General features: G+C 35.1%; 1 protein-coding gene across 1 annotated transcript in view; it reads left to right on the top strand.

The window, feature by feature from the left end:
* LOC140237721 (GTP-binding protein Rheb-like) overlaps nucleotides 1-16,186 on the top strand; it is a 52,887-nt gene that overhangs the window by 16,035 nt on the left and 20,666 nt on the right. The window contains exons 3-4 of the mRNA XM_072317648.1: nucleotides 12,923-13,073; nucleotides 15,290-15,346. Of these exons, the coding sequence (XP_072173749.1) occupies nucleotides 12,923-13,073; nucleotides 15,290-15,346 (208 nt within the window). The remainder of the gene's footprint in view (nucleotides 1-12,922; nucleotides 13,074-15,289; nucleotides 15,347-16,186) is intronic.

Genomic DNA, 16,186 nt, shown 5'->3' with positions numbered 1-16,186 from the left:
GCTACACTGTGTAGGCTGGTGGAAAGAGGTTGTTTGAAGACAGTTCAGCAACTTATGGATGCAATGCATATAACCTTTAGCGCACAATAACAAGATAACTCCAGTACTGTGACAGTGACTGGGCGGTTACCATGGTAGAGAAGGCTGCTGTAATTAGCACTGACCTTTCTGGGGATCATTGAATTCAAAAAGTGGTGTATCTTGAGAAGGGGCTGGTTGGAAGCATGCGATTACAGACCATCTGTGTTTCACGTCACACTTGGTAGACATGCAAAAATATGCGCCAAAGGATTAGTCACTGGCACTGCTTTATGGAGAACCCTTGATTTTCTCCAACCAAATTCTCTATCCTGAATATGTTACATTGTAGGTCATATTTAGGTGATCCGAGAATCCTCTCGGATCACCTATTGTATCTGTACGGATTCTTTCTTTCTTTCTTTCTTTATTTCTGGACAAAAGTTGTGCAGAGGTTAGCTCAGAAAGTGCATTGCCTATCAATGTCAAACTTATACCATATATGTATCATGTCGCAAAGACGACAGCGCAAGTAAAATCAGAGTGATCAGTCGACCGTGACGTCACTATGACGTCATTATATGAAAACACATTTCCATGCATATCTCATTAATGGAATGGAATATTTCAATGAAATTTACGTCATATATATTTCAAGTCAAGCGGATTCTACTCATATTCTCAAAATTCATTTTTATCTCAAAACGCGCGCGTACGCGCGCGTTGAAATATTTGTATGCTCAAATTGAGCTCAAAATTTTTTTGCACACGTTTCAGACCATTTGGAGCATTTTTTGAAAAATTGAAAAAATCGGGCGGACGCGTACGCGCGCGTGCATATACGCACGCAAAGCTCGTATGCAATAGAAATTTATCGTTTTTTCACTTATATCTGATTTCTGAAATGTCAGGGAATATTTCTACCAAGTTTCAAGTCAATTCGACGCAATATGACGTCATATGGGCCAGTCAAAGTTGAAATTCCGCGCGCGCGTCAATGACGATATACAGTGCAACTATGCCAAAAAATCGCCAATTTTAAATCTGATTTTACTCGTCAGGATGGACGGTGACCCCCCATTTTCTTTACATATTTTGAAAGCTGATGAGTTGTACATGTCATTTCATGGGTTGGCGATGCTGAAAAAATGATTAAAAGATATCAAATTTCTTAATAAAGTAAAAAAAGTAAATTTTCAAAATGACGTCATCAAATTTCAAGTTCACTCAAGCGTATCTCCCATATTCTTTTGTCGATTTTCGTCCTAATTTCAATATGTTGTAGCTCATGAAATGTTCTTTCAGTTGTATACTAACAATATTTTGATTAGATGACGGCATCACCTCGTAAAAGGGGATTGAAAGTAACATTGTCAAATTTGACCAGTTTACGTGTTATCTCTATGGGAGTGCAGTTTTTCTGGAAATGAAAACTGACATGACTATCTTTATCGAGCACTAGCTCACTTATGCTTCGGTGAATTTCTCCCATATTTTAGTATGTTGTAGCTGAGACTTTGGGCTATCGTAATGGTTCCCTTCGTTTTTTCATACGGAGTCGGCATCACGTCCAAAAACATGGTTGAAATTAAAGCTTATCTTCGATGTATTGAAATATCTCTTTCTTTCTGCAACTTTCTTTGCAATAACTCAAGAAAAACATACCCTATCACCACCATATTTTGCACATGCTTAGTTCATGTCACTTACATTATTTCACAAAATAATAACTACTTGATCAGACACCATCTTGGGTATGCAAATTAGGGTCAAAGGTCATAAATGTTCCATCCTGTATCTTGGTGAATACATGTCCTATCGTTCCCATATTTTGCACACGTAAAGACCATGTTACAAGGATCATTTCACAAAATAATCATTTTTGGCTCAGAGGCCATCTTGTTTGTGCAAAGTGGGGTCAAAGGTCATATGTACTTCTTCCTGTATCTTCGTTATGACGTGTTATCTCTATGGCAGGGAATTTTTCTAGATGTGAAAATTGACATGATTGTCTTTATCGGCGACTAGCTCACTTACCCTTCAATGAATTTCTCCCATATTTCAATATGTTGTAGCTGAGACTTTGCGCTATCGTGAAGTGCCCTTCGTTTTTTCATACAACGTCAAAATCACATCGAAAATCTTGGTTGAAATTAAAGCTTATCTTCGATGTGTTGAGATATTTCTTTCTTTCTGCAACTTTCTTTGCAATAACTCAAGAAAAACACGGCCTATTACCGCCATATTTTGCACATGTTTCTTTAATGTCACGTACATTATTTTATAAAATAACAACTACTTGATCGGACAACATCTTGGGTATGTAAATTAGGGTCAAAGGTCATAAATGTTTCATCTTGTATCTTGGCGAATACCTATCCTATCTGTCCCATATTTTGCACACGTATAGACGATGTCGCAAGAATCATTTCACAAAATAACCAGTTTTTCCTCAGATGCCATCTTGGGAGTGTAAAGGTGGGTCAAAGGTCATATGTATTTGTTGCTGTATCTTCGTCATCTAGTGTATACAGAATTTGGTACCAAAGATGGCAGATATGACTCCCTTTTCTAAATGAGAATCCAAACATCACACGGCCAATGTCTGTAAACAGAGATGAAACCTGTATGGTCATGCTTATTGCGATCAGGACTCGAATCATTGATTTTAAAAAAAATCGGATCACCTTAATTTGTCAGTAATGACAAATTACAATTTCTAGTCTTGAATAGACTCTGTTTTGTGCTTTTCATGGAATGCTTTACATGTACATTTTGTATACATCACTTTTTTTTTCTTTTGATATTTTAACCTTTTCCTCATCTAACAATCTCTTCCCATATTCAGTGTGTTTTAGTATAAAATAAGTGTGTTCTTTCTTCCATTTTAATGTTGCTTTTCAAGATTCCCATCGATATAAACAATGTGAAATTCCGGGCAAAAATCAAAATTATGAGTTATACATTGTAAATCTAGATGGTTGTCTTTTCTGTGTTTATCCAACCTGTCACTGAAACTACTGACTGAATAGGAGAAATGTCTTTACAATCAGGTGGTCTTTGTACCCTTCATGATCTCTGTAGACTGAATGGTCTTTATGCCCCGTGAATTCCAGCTCTGCATTTTACTGTTGATCATCATTAAGTAGCATCCTAATCTTGATAGTTGTCAGTGTCTGTGAAATACTCAGTTGTCTCATTTCATGGGTACAGCTGTACCTCTTTCAAAAAAAAAAAAAAAAAAAAAAAAAAAAAAATATATATATATATATATATATATATATATATATCCCTAGTTGGCACCTTAGGGAGACATATTGGGGGGAAGTGTCTTCATTAGGGAGACAACTGGTCATTAAGGAGACAATTTTCGTGTCTCCATTGCGTAAATTGCCATTGAACATGTATTTTAAAATTTGCATATAAAACAAATGGAAATGTCTCCCAAATGACCCATCTAGGAGTATATATATATATATATATATATATATATATTCTGCTTGTCACAGTATCTTCTTCAATCACTCTCTTTCAGTCATATCTCTTCAGTTGGTATTCATATCTTTAACTCTCGGAGCTGTTCTTGAAAAAAGCGAAACAGATCGTAGACTCCAGGTTATGTCTGATCATGGAGGCAGAATGTGAAAGTAATGTGAAGACAGCTAAATTTACAGAGCCTATCTTGTAATGCTGAGTTAGAAAAATATGCAATTTCTATTCTCTACAAGACTATAGGAGCATTTTAGCACTAGGCAGAAGGTGTATCTGATTCTGACATGCGATGGTGAACAAATGACTTGAATGAAACACAAATCAGCAAAGAGAATCTTTGTATCATAGAACTGCATTAGAGATTGTACATCAAAACTCTTTGAATCAACAATTGTGCATGTAACATACGTAAATGGCAACAGAGTATTGAAGAAGAAGAAAGAGTCAGAAAATGGAGTTGGATGTATTCATAGACAAAAAGTTGGAGAAAGCTCATCTGAAATGGAAAGCCTCATTGACTTTTGATCATCACATTAGATTTAATAACTCAGCAGCATGAGATGTTGATGGCATGACACTTTGTCATCCTGTACATTTTTAAACCCATCAAGTCTTGTGAAAATTTCGCTGCAGAAATTATCATGGTGTCCTTAAATTGGCAACCCTGAATTTCATATTCAGTATTGGGAACAGATTGGATGGAACTTATAATGATCATTTTGTCAATGAAATGTTGTCAATAAGTCTCATTGTAGTATTATGACTATGTGTATCAACAGATCCCTTTTGTTTACTTTTATCTTAATCAAACAAAATATAATGAAATAGGCCATGCGACACTTGGTACTCCATACAAATTGTCCATGGTTTAAACCATGGTTTCAATTGGTCACTTTTGTGAATTCGGGCCAATGAGTTTAAAGGGATGGTATAGTTTTGGTTGAGATGGGGATTCAGGTTTTATTTGGGGGGGAAATAATAAGAAACCACTTATAAGAAATATGAAAGAGCATACAATTCTAAGAGGAATTCAAAGTTCATTTGATAAAAATTGGTTTTGAAATGGCTGAAATATCAACAACAAAAAAGGACAACAAAATGGTCCTAATGAAAGGTGGGTCCCACCTTTTCTTAGGACCTCTTTGTTTTTTGGATATCTTAGCTATTTCAACACCTATTTTCATCAAATAGAATCTTAATTCCTCTTAAAACTGTAAATTTTTCATTTAAAAAAAGTTTCTCATTATCTCACAAAAATTTTGAAACCTGAAGCCCCATCTCAACCGAAACTATACCATCCTTTATTATTTATTACATAAAATGTATGACCAGTATATAAAGGATCCTGTATAAATAAAACATGTATGATTTATAAGCATTTGATAATCCTAGAAAACCCAAATGAATAGTGGTATGGATTACCACAATAGGACTGAAATGAAAGAAATTTCAATTCAACTTCGAAAAATCTGTATGTACTACAAATGAATGATGAAATTTAAAGGTATGCAGTTGTCAGAAGGGTTCAAAATTTATCTTCTACCATTTAGAATTCTCTTTCAATATTGATTGAAAGGGTCTACCAAGGAACTTGTCTGCCTGACTCAATTTGCCAGGATAATGAGTTGTTTTGTAGTATTTTGAGATCAAGTGAAGAATTAATTTTGATCATACATTTGTACGTAGTATTGTTTGTTTGTTTGTTTATTTATTCACCGTAAAATCATTAAAAATAACAATGATACAATACAACTGGGATATATAACAGAAGGAAAACGGATGGATTGCCCTGCTCAGCTCGGCCTTCATGGCCGTGCTGGTCTTCCGAGGGGTCCTTTTATTCCTGAAGAGCTCTCCCAATTCAGTGGTGGGTAGGTAGAGTGTTCCATGATGATTGATCTTGCCCAAGCAATGATATTCCCCAACAAGTTGCATGTGATTCACTCTCACAGGGAAGATCAATGGATGCATGCTACGGCCCAATTTGTCAATTATCGATTATCGATCACCGCGGTATGAAACTTTACGTAGCAACCACAATCAGATATGTTCTCAGATTGCAATAATTCTGGCGTACCTTCTTGCTATTATTTTGCATTTTTGTCAATTTACTCTTCTAAAATTTTGTCATGATTACAGCATTATTTCATGTGTCCATTTAAATAGCAAAAATTGACAGTTTCTACAGAGACTGTGAAAACTATACTTTATATCTTTAATAAGAAAATGATATCCCATGTAGCATCAAACTAGAGAAATGTAGTTTCAGGGAGTTGATTAGTTACAGCCACTACTCTCGCCTTTCTCATCGTTGCTATGTCTGCCAGGATCAGTTCATCCCATCTCCGGTGTAATTACGTGAATGTGTGAAGTGATTGTCAGACCCAGCCTGCCATGCCCATCCATCCAGAGTCGGAAGCGGAGAAGCCTCCTCACCACATCACCTCCTCCGATTGATCTTGAGAATTCTCCATCCAGTCAACCTCGTGTGCTGGGAGATTGGCAGCAGATCATGTCATTATGTGTTGTTAATTTTATCCACAGTTTCTCTTTAAAGATTTTAGCCATCTTTGGCAGGGAATAATTTTCCTGGTATCACATAACAATTTGCTATGTATACCACAGTACATTTTGGATATGATTGCTATACAAAATGTCATTGTATAGCTATTCCATTGCATAATCTTGTTTACCATTTTGTTGGAAAAGCATGTCCTTTGACTGAAATTGCTATGCAATTTCAAGAGCAGAAATTATTCCCTGCTTCAGCACAACATACAGTTGGACTAAAAGCTACAAAACAAAGAAAATCATTAGAATTTAAGCAGATGCGTCACATGCTGTAAATTCATTTCCAACTCATTCTTAAGTTACATGTAGATTATCTTTAAAACTACATGTACATGTACATGTACATGCATTAAAACATGTCCCCAGAAATCAAAGACAGAATGAATTGCAAGTGTGTACACATTCAGCTGCCATGTTTCAGTGGAGTATCTCCACAATTTCATATCTGCAGAATGATACGCAGATTACATTATTGACATGTAAGAGGTGGATTGGTTGTTTGCTCACAGATTGAATTCAGCTGCTAATGTACCGGGAACACTGCACGGTTATGACTGTACTTGACCTCAATGAGTACAAAATCTGATAAATTCTACCAAGTTCTGACGTCACTGTGGAAAACGTCAGACCTAGTTTATGATCCTAATCAAACATATGAAATAAAGATTAAATTTACCATGACCATTGTACTTCCTGTTATAGGGATCTCTGAGTTTTTGTGTTCAAGTGCTGTTTCAGCAGAAATCATTAGTTACAACTGTAACTAAATAATAAAATGATGACGAGTACATGTTATTGTTTATACTGTTAATTTTGAACACATCAGCTGACTGTCTTTTGGATTGCAAGTTTCATTTTCATTTTAAATGGAATCACAAGATGAGATGTACTGTTGTCAAAGTCATGTCAAGGTCTAACATATCGGAACAAGGTAAAAAAAAAAAAGCAAACTTGTACAGCGTACAATACATGATGGATGTCAGTTGTACGTGTACTTAACTATTTTAAAGGTACTGTACAGTACTGGTTTAGGTAAGGATTCAGATTTATAACATTTTTGTTGAGATAATGAGAAACCTCTTAATATGAAATATGAAAGAGCATGTAATTTTAGGAAGGATTCAATGTTTGTTTGATGAAAATTGGCCTTGAAATGGCTGAGATATCCAAAGAAGCGATCATAATAAAATTGACAAGCCACGATTTTTATTAGGATCTCTTTGTTTTTCCTTGTTTTTAGATATCTCAGTCATTTCAAAACTGATTTTCATCAAATAAACTTTTGATTCCCCTTAGAATTGTATGCTCTTTACCATTTCATAGAGTGGTTTCTAAATATCTCGCAAAATGTTACAAGCTGAATCCTCACCTCGGCCAGTACTGTACAGTCCCTTAAATGACTTACTGTACGGTAGTATATCAGCCAAATTTACATCAGATTTGCTGACTCAAACTGTTGCGTGATGAAGTGTTCTAATATACACAGCCATGGTTCAGTCACCTTATAGGGTGTGTGCAGTTCTGGTTGAGGTGAGGATTTAGCTTTTAACGTTTTGCGAGATATTCAGAAACCACTCTATGAGATGTCAAAGAGCATGCGATTCTAAGGGGTATTCAAAGTTTATTTGATGAAAATCAGTTTTGATATGGCTGAGATATCCAAAAACAAGGTGAAACAAAGAGATCCTGATAAAAGGTGTGGCCTGTAGCCTTTTATTATTATCACTTTTTTGGATATCTCAGCCATTTGAAAACCAATTTTCATCAAATAAACATTGAATCCTTCTTAAAATTACATGCTCTTTCATATTTCAAAAGATGTTTCTCATTATCTTACTTTTAGGAATGTTTAAAACATGAATCCCCACCTCAACCAGTACTGTACAGTCCCTTTAAAGGCATAATTTACCATTTGCAGATGAAACAAAAGCCCAGCATTAGTGCTTTGAAATAGTTCTAAAATGTGAGTTAGGGATAGAAACAACCACTGTAAAAATTTGAATAGGTAAAATCGATGTTAAGTAAATTGTTGAATATACAAAATGTGAACAATAGTTATAATAAAAATGTTTCCACACTAAACCGTCTACAGTTACGGTTTATTGAAAAAATACAGATATCTCCTTATATTTTAGGCCTTATGGCAAAGATTTTATATGATAGGATGTTTGTGGTACAGCAGACCTACACATATATGCATTAAATGTCATATCTTGAAAAAAAAATTTAAATCACTGTTCCCAAAGGTAAACAGGACTTTTAAAAGTGCATTTTCAAGTTGACCTTAATCAATACCATAGATTGAAATCGAAACAAACAGATCAATGATAAAGCTTTAATTGAAATCACACATGAAATACACTAAATGGTGCAATCAAATTTTCATGCCCCGTATATGTTGATCACAGCTACGTACTACATAGTGAATTGCAAATTTAATGAGGTGATACCATCATTACATTATGACTCTCTCTTTGTTACATTAACAAAAGAATCTGGTTTTGATTATTCATGAACTACATTGTATGATATATTTCCCTTCCTCCCTAATATTGTCACATTGCTGGGTTAAACTTACACAACAATAATTTTACGGAAAGGATTATATTTCTTTTAACTTTTTACCTTCGCCAAAGAAAGAGGTTATGTTTTCGTTGGCATTTGTTTGTTTGTTTGTTTGTTTGTTTGTTTGTTTGTTTTTCTGTGTAAAATTCATAACTCAAAAAGTTATGGACAGATTTGGAATAAACTTGCAGGAAAAGTTGATAATGACACAAGAAACAGATGGTTTGATTGTGGTAGTGATCCGGGAATTTGTATGGATTTTTGAAGGATTTTTTAAATCTTTGCAGATAGGGTCAATGAACCGGGGAGTAACTTAACGAATTGCAAAATTGTTGTTAAGTCCTAACTCACAGAAAATTGGACCTGCTATTAAAAGTGTATGTCGTATACAGTACTTCAGTTTGTGATATCTGCACAAAATCAGAAAGAAGTGTACAAATATGTTGCCGATTTTAGAGAGAAAGAGGAAGTCTTATCATTTTTTTTTTTCAATGTAAGAATTAGCTTTGAATAAAGCAATTATGAAGCTTTTAAAAATTCTGCAATAGAAACAATTGCACAATGACAACTAAATGAACAACCAACTGCATATATATTATGAGCAACAAAGAGATTTTAGAAATTCTGCAGTTGGAACAAGCAGGTGCATATTTGTATTATATATAAACAATAAACAAAGTCTGTAGTAGTATACAACAGTTGAAACCTTCCTGGTAACAATGAATGATAAAGATGATGATAAAAAGATAAAGCAGCAAGTCACAGAAATGTGGTTACTACTAACTAGGATGTAAAGGGTTAATTTGGAGATGTGTGGACAACAGATTGGGTAAACACACAAACACACACACACACACACATACACACACACAAATACCCATGGTGTGCATGCTTAGCCACACTTCTGTTTTTGTTTTTGTTATTTTTTTTCTCTCTTTTTCTCCTCTCTCCCAAGGTTTGGGGTGGAAAAAAAAAGAGCCAGGTGAACAAATTTGAGCAGTGTGCTTGGTGAATCCAGTTGGAATCTTAAAGGGAACGTAAACCCAAAGAGCAATGTGGATTGGGTGAAAGCAGTAACATGAACACATCAGTGAAAGTTTGAGGAAAATCGGGCAATCGATGCAAAAGTTATGAATTTTTAAAGTTTTGGTGTTGGAACTGCTGGGTAAGGAGACTACTAGAGGTTATGACGTATGAGTGGACTACAACATGAAGAAAATATTAAAGGAATTCAATAGAAATTCATTTTTCATGAAAATTACAATTTCCATCAACTTAATACTGACATATGTTAGGGGTATCACTTATTCCCACTGTTTTCTGAAAGCGGTTAGTCAAGTACTCTTTCATTTTGCTATAAAAGTGATTTTTTGTGGAATTCCTTTTATATTTTCTTTATATTGTTGTCCGCTCATACGTCATAACCTCTAGTAGTCTCCTCAGCCAGCGGTTCCAACACCAAAACTTTAAAAATTCATAACTTCTGTATCGATTGTCCGATTTTCCTCAAACTTTCACTGATGTGTTCTATTAATGTTAATGCTTTTACTCAATCCACATTGCTCTTTGGGTTTGCGTCCCCTTTAATGGATATGGGTCAGGTCCTTTGCCCTGGGTTGATGTTTACTCAAAGCTCTTTCTGCAGCAAGTGAAACGGCAGGCGGCGTGGAAACAAGAGAATTGGAATGCCTTCCCGAGCAGTGAATGCGTTCTTTCTCTAACTTGCATTTTTTATTTAGCCATCTGCATGCTGTTGCCATGGTGCCATCCAGTCATTGCCAAAAGATTTTTTGCCCGCCCAAATCTGCAGTTGACCAAACAGCTAATACTATTAATGAGCAAGTTCATTGCACTTTGCTTGTTCAACCACAAATTTTGGTAGCCCACGAGAGAGTGAAACTGAATTTTGTGTTGCAAAATACAGGTAATTTCATTTGCATAAAAAGCCTGGGAAAGAGTATATGTGGGATGTTCATTTTATACTATTTTCTAACTATCAGACATTGATTTCCTGTTATTCAATATTTGTCTGGAGGATATCATTTCATAGATGTGATGATCCTTTTATGTTTACATATATGTCAACATGCATGTAGGTACACGTCGGTACAGATTTGTGAAACACAGTACTTAGGCTTATAGGAGAGTGAAACTCAAATGTATAGTATGTGAGTGGATGGAATGCAGCAATATATAAAGGGAATACATTAGTGAAGTTTGAGGAAAATTCCACAATCCATTCAAAAGTTATGAAAAGTTTTGATGCAGCAATTGCTGGATGAGGAGACTATAACATTTTGTGACATCACATTATTATTGATGATATAAAGAAGATAAAAACAAAATTGAACTCATTTCCCTTTCTAGCATAATGATGCATTTGACTTGCCTCTTTCAGAAAGCAGGGGGAATAATATTGTCCTTAACAGATGTCAGTAACAAGTCCAGGGAATGTTTACATGTTCTTTTCATTATATATTTTAAAAAATTGTGGAATTCTCTTTGTATTTTACTTTTTATTGTTGTACATACTTGACATCACAAAATGTTGAGTCTTCTCATCCAGCAATGGCTATATCAAAACTTTAAAAGTTCATGAAGTAGAGTTCTCAACAGATTGTTCGATTTTCCACAAGCTTTGCTGAGTTGTTCTACTAATATTGCTGCATCCACTCAATCCACAAGTATATCATGTGAATTTTTAATTCCAGAAAATATCATATTTGATCAGATTGTGAAAGCAGTGTATGGTGTTAAAAGGATTCAGCTTTATATAATTTCAGTGGAATTATAGAAAACATTGAGGAAGCAAATAGAATAGTGATACTTGATATGAAATGTGAGGATAATCTGTGCTTGTAATGGAAATATTGGTGCATACTGTAAAACAAGGAATGTTCGCGTGCATTTTAATTTCACGAATTTCATGAGAGCCAAGAATCGCAAAATTAAGATGCACGTGAGAGTTCTTGTCTACACTAAATGCATTGAATGTTAGAGGCAACTTGCGAAAATTTCAAGCCGCGAAAAAGGACGTCGGCTCCAATTCATGAAAATTTCATGCCGTGAAAATATAGTGTTTTACAGTATGTGAGGGTGATGCTGTTGGTCACATGATTATAAAATCATCAATTTTGACTTCAAGCATCCTAGCATCACCTCATACTGTAGATGACATTTCAAAAACTATACAAATGTGGAAATGCTACTGAGATCATGCCTGCTTTTTGTCTTGTGTGTGTATCATATTTTGCTGCATTAATGCAGACATTCTTCAGGTACTGATGATGGATTTCTAATACTGTACGAGCTGAAATTTTCGCGTACAGATATTTTCGCGAATTGCTACTTGGAGGACATTTTCACGTGTTGTTAATTTCGCGGTTACGAGGGTCCCGCGCGTTTTTGTTTTCGCGCATTGTTATTTTTGTGGTTCAAAGGCGATTCGCGAAATTCGCGAAAATGAAACCACCACAAAAATTTCAGCTCGTACAGTACTGACAGGGATGTGTTTAGGATTTACAATTTTCCAATAGATCATGTAGAGTGTACCTCATACTGTCTCTTTAGCTCTTCAAACAAGCGAGATGTAATGCAAGGCTTCAGACAGTATGGAACATTTCACCATGCACTCTGTGAACTATTCATGATATTCTAGTGATGTGCTAATAGCATGTGTCTCTGTGATACAATGTCTATCCTAATTGAAGTTGACTGTAATGGCCCAAGGCAATAGAGGGCGATAAGCTTGCTGTGACATTATTCTCCTTTTTTGAGGATGACTGTCAATTCTTTTGTATCTTTGTAACCTTTGTAGTGATTTGTTTTGTCTGCAACGGTTGTTTGTTTTGTTTGGTCGTTGTCAAAAACAATCATTTTTCAGCTGATATTCTTTGAATTTAATCAGAACAGGGTATATTCTCTATAACGTATGGTTATCAAGAAGTTTCTCATAATCCATATTTTGTAAAAAGCAATGCCACCATTATTCATGATACATACTGACATACATACATACGTTCATACATGCATACAAAACACAAATTTGAATCTTTGAATCTTTGAAATATGGTCAAAAAATGAAGTAATCTTTCAATTTGACTTACCAACCATCCCTCCTCCATGAACAAGATGACAGTTTTCACAAGTAGTTTACCATACTTCATACATGTAGATTGTAAACTATCTGCTTGTGGATATATTGACTGATGTGCTTTAGATGTAAATGTCTATTGCTCTTATGTAATTACACATTTCTTTTTTGTTTTTCTCTCAGCATTTGACAAACATCTACGGATCAACGGTCAGGACTACCAGCTGAAGATCATCGATACGGCCGGACAGGACGAATATTCCATCTTCCCCCAGTCTCTGTCGGTCAATATCCATGGCTACGTCCTCGTCTACGCCGTCACATCGGCAAAGAGGTTGGCTCTTATTTGATCAGCTGACCATATAGCTGAAGCCGACAAGTTACCAAAATCTTGTGTTGTGTTGTTTGATATTAAATAATTCCTGTTATTTTCTGCCTCTATTTTGGACATTGACCTCAGTTCAGGAAAAAAAAAAACACCCTCATTTGTCATTCAAATTCTGTTTTTAGTCACTTTTAGTCTCTTGTGACTATAGAAGAAAGTAACTTATTAAAAAAAAAATCCATGGGTAGTCTCAGACTCCAACCCCAAGCATCCCTTGAACTGGTGGTAGACTCTCCTAGCAGGACACCCCCCCCCCCCCAAAAAAAAAAAAAAAAAAAAAAAAAAAAAAGCAAACTGGAGACTCTAGGGTTAGATGCTCTCTGGTGCTATCTTAGCCTAGTATTTTAACATATATGACAAAAACCTAAAGTTTAGCCGCAGAAAGCTACGTTTTTAAGCGCAAAGAAATACATCAATTGAGGGAGGAACACTGCCGGAGTGGGAGAAATTCAAGCTTAAACAGGATAGTTGGAGATTTTGAGAAAATGGCCTCGAAGAGGGAGATCTCTTGCCAAAAGTGGGAGAGTTGGAGTCTCAAATTAAAGTGGTGAAACCAAAATATGCAAAGACACTTTATGTTTGTATTATATCGCATGATATGCATTTTCATTTTTATAGATTTACAGAGTCATACTTGTATGTGTCAGATGTATAGATATGTAATGCCTTTGATTTGTATTTTCTAGGCCACAACAATTAAAATGATGACCATAATGCATGCGATCTCATTTATTTTCTATATATCTCTAATACATTCATACTGATCATAGATCAAAATTTAAGATATTATTTCATTTATATATTGCAGTAGTGTAAGTCACTATAGGTATATGGTTAAAGGTAGGGAATCCCATTTGCATGCCTTAAATGAAGAGTTGTATAAATACAGTGGTATGTTGAAGAGAGTATCGTTTTAGAAACTCCCATAAAGTATTGAAAGTGGAAGGTAACATTTAGTACATTTTTATTCACCGTTAGATTTTTAATTGATTTTTTTTTTCGGGGCTCACCGTAAATTCCAGTACATTACTAGGCTACCTTTGCAGACCCATGCACTGCATGTGTGTCCATCATGTATATTTTGTGAAGAAAGTTCGTCAAAACTTACAAACATTTCTATATACATTCTTGCCACACACTCTATATGTTATTACATCAGCTCTTATACTTTTAGATAAACTTGTGTTTATAGAAAAAGATACAGAAGACTGCAACAAAAAGGGTTAAGTGTGGCTGACACACAAAACTACTGAGTAGTTGAGTTTTGTGCATTATTCAGATTGTAGATAACTGTTGACTTCCAAATTTCTCAGCAGTGGCCTAAACAAGTCCCCTGAGGTTCATATTTAATGTTTTGCTGCATTTTGGGAGGTCTGTAAAAGATATCCCCTACCTTTAACAATTGAAGGTAGAGATAGTCTCTTGCATCAAGTAGTACATGTACTGTATGTACATAAATGACCCACGAATTCGGTAGACCTAACCTTTATAGCCTAAATGCCATTAATCTCACTGTAGTATTTCATTCATAAGAGCTTCAAATTTTTTGTTTGAAGGTTTGTAATCAAAGCACAATAAGTGGCGCTATGAAAGGTATTAATCTTATGTGTGGAAGAGAGCCCTCACAAGTCCATTTGGTGCTTATTGACATTCTTTGCTACTCGTACTTCTCAATCTAACTGATCAAGTGAAGTATTGGTGAGAAGGAAATGGGCTGTACAGTATGTGTCTGTTTGGTTTCATTTCATGTAATATGGCCCTACAGGACATTATGAATAAGTGGACACCCTACACTGGTACTGTTGTATACAGAAAAGATTTATTTCAGCGTACAGTGTCATGTATAATGTAGCTGTTATAGCAGCTACAATACTCCCAATGAATTATATTTCTTGTCTATTCTTCCTTTTTCTATTCTTCTTTTCCATTCATTTGTCTGTCATCCTTTCTTCTAATTTCTCCTGTTTTTCTCTCTCTTTCTCCTTTATCCTTTGTCATCATTTTTACCTTTTTCCCTTTTTCATTGTCTTCTTATTTCTGAATGCCTCTCCTCCTCTGCCTTGTTTTCCTAATCCTCCTCTCCATATTGTTATCTTCTCAAACGTCATTCTGTTTTTCATGCTTTGATTCATTTGTATTCTTTTTTCTTTGTTTCTTTTGTGCAGCTTTGAAGTAGTGCAGATCATCTATGAGAAACTACTGGACATGACAGGGAAAGTCAAGTAAGTTTGATAGGCAGATTTTTTTTTCTATAACGCAACTTTGAGATGGAAGTGGAGGCAGAATGTCTTCACATTCTTTTTTTAGAGGAAAATTTTGATGTCACAGAAGTCATTCTCTCTGCATTCTTTTTGATTGCCATCAAGCTTCATCTATTGATTAAAATAAAAAGTTAAAGGGATAGTACAGTTTTGGTGGAGATGAGAATTGGGTTTTTAACTTTTTGCGAGATACCAAGAAAACACTTATGATATAGTACAGAACATACCATTTTAAGAGGAATTCAAAGTTTATTTGATGAATATCGGGTTTGGAATGACTGAAACATCAAAAAACAAAGTAAAACAAAGCGATCGTAATAAAGTGTGGGTCCCACACTTTATCAGAATCGCTCTTTTTTGATATCTCAGCCATTTCAAAACCAATTTTTATCAAATATACGTTGAATTCCTCATAGAATTACATGCTCTTTCACATTTTATAAGAGGTTTCTCATTATCTCACCAAAAATGTTAGAAACCTGAAATTAGGTCTCAACCATAACTGTACAATACCTTTAATGGTCAAATTTCAGGTATTGCTCAAATTTCAGGTATTGCTCAAATTTCAGGTATTGCTCCCTCTTAGATGGTGAATTGTAAAATCATCTTGCAAAATTTGTGTTTCAGAGATATTCCATTCATCTGATCACACATATCTTTCCAATTTGAATATTTTTTGATGATGAGGGATTTAGTTTTGTTCTGAATACACCACAGAAAGAAGTATGTGGGGATCTTAGTTATTATGGTAACTGTTTTTCAAAACCTATCACCTATTCTAGTGCATTGAAGATTGATGTT

Source organism: Diadema setosum, chromosome 14 (genome assembly GCF_964275005.1).
Source record: "Diadema setosum chromosome 14, eeDiaSeto1, whole genome shotgun sequence".
In the NCBI taxonomy this organism is placed as follows: domain Eukaryota; kingdom Metazoa; phylum Echinodermata; class Echinoidea; order Diadematoida; family Diadematidae; genus Diadema; species Diadema setosum.
The sequence above is the reverse complement of the archived record's forward strand: the minus strand, read 5'-3'. Positions and strand labels throughout refer to the sequence as shown.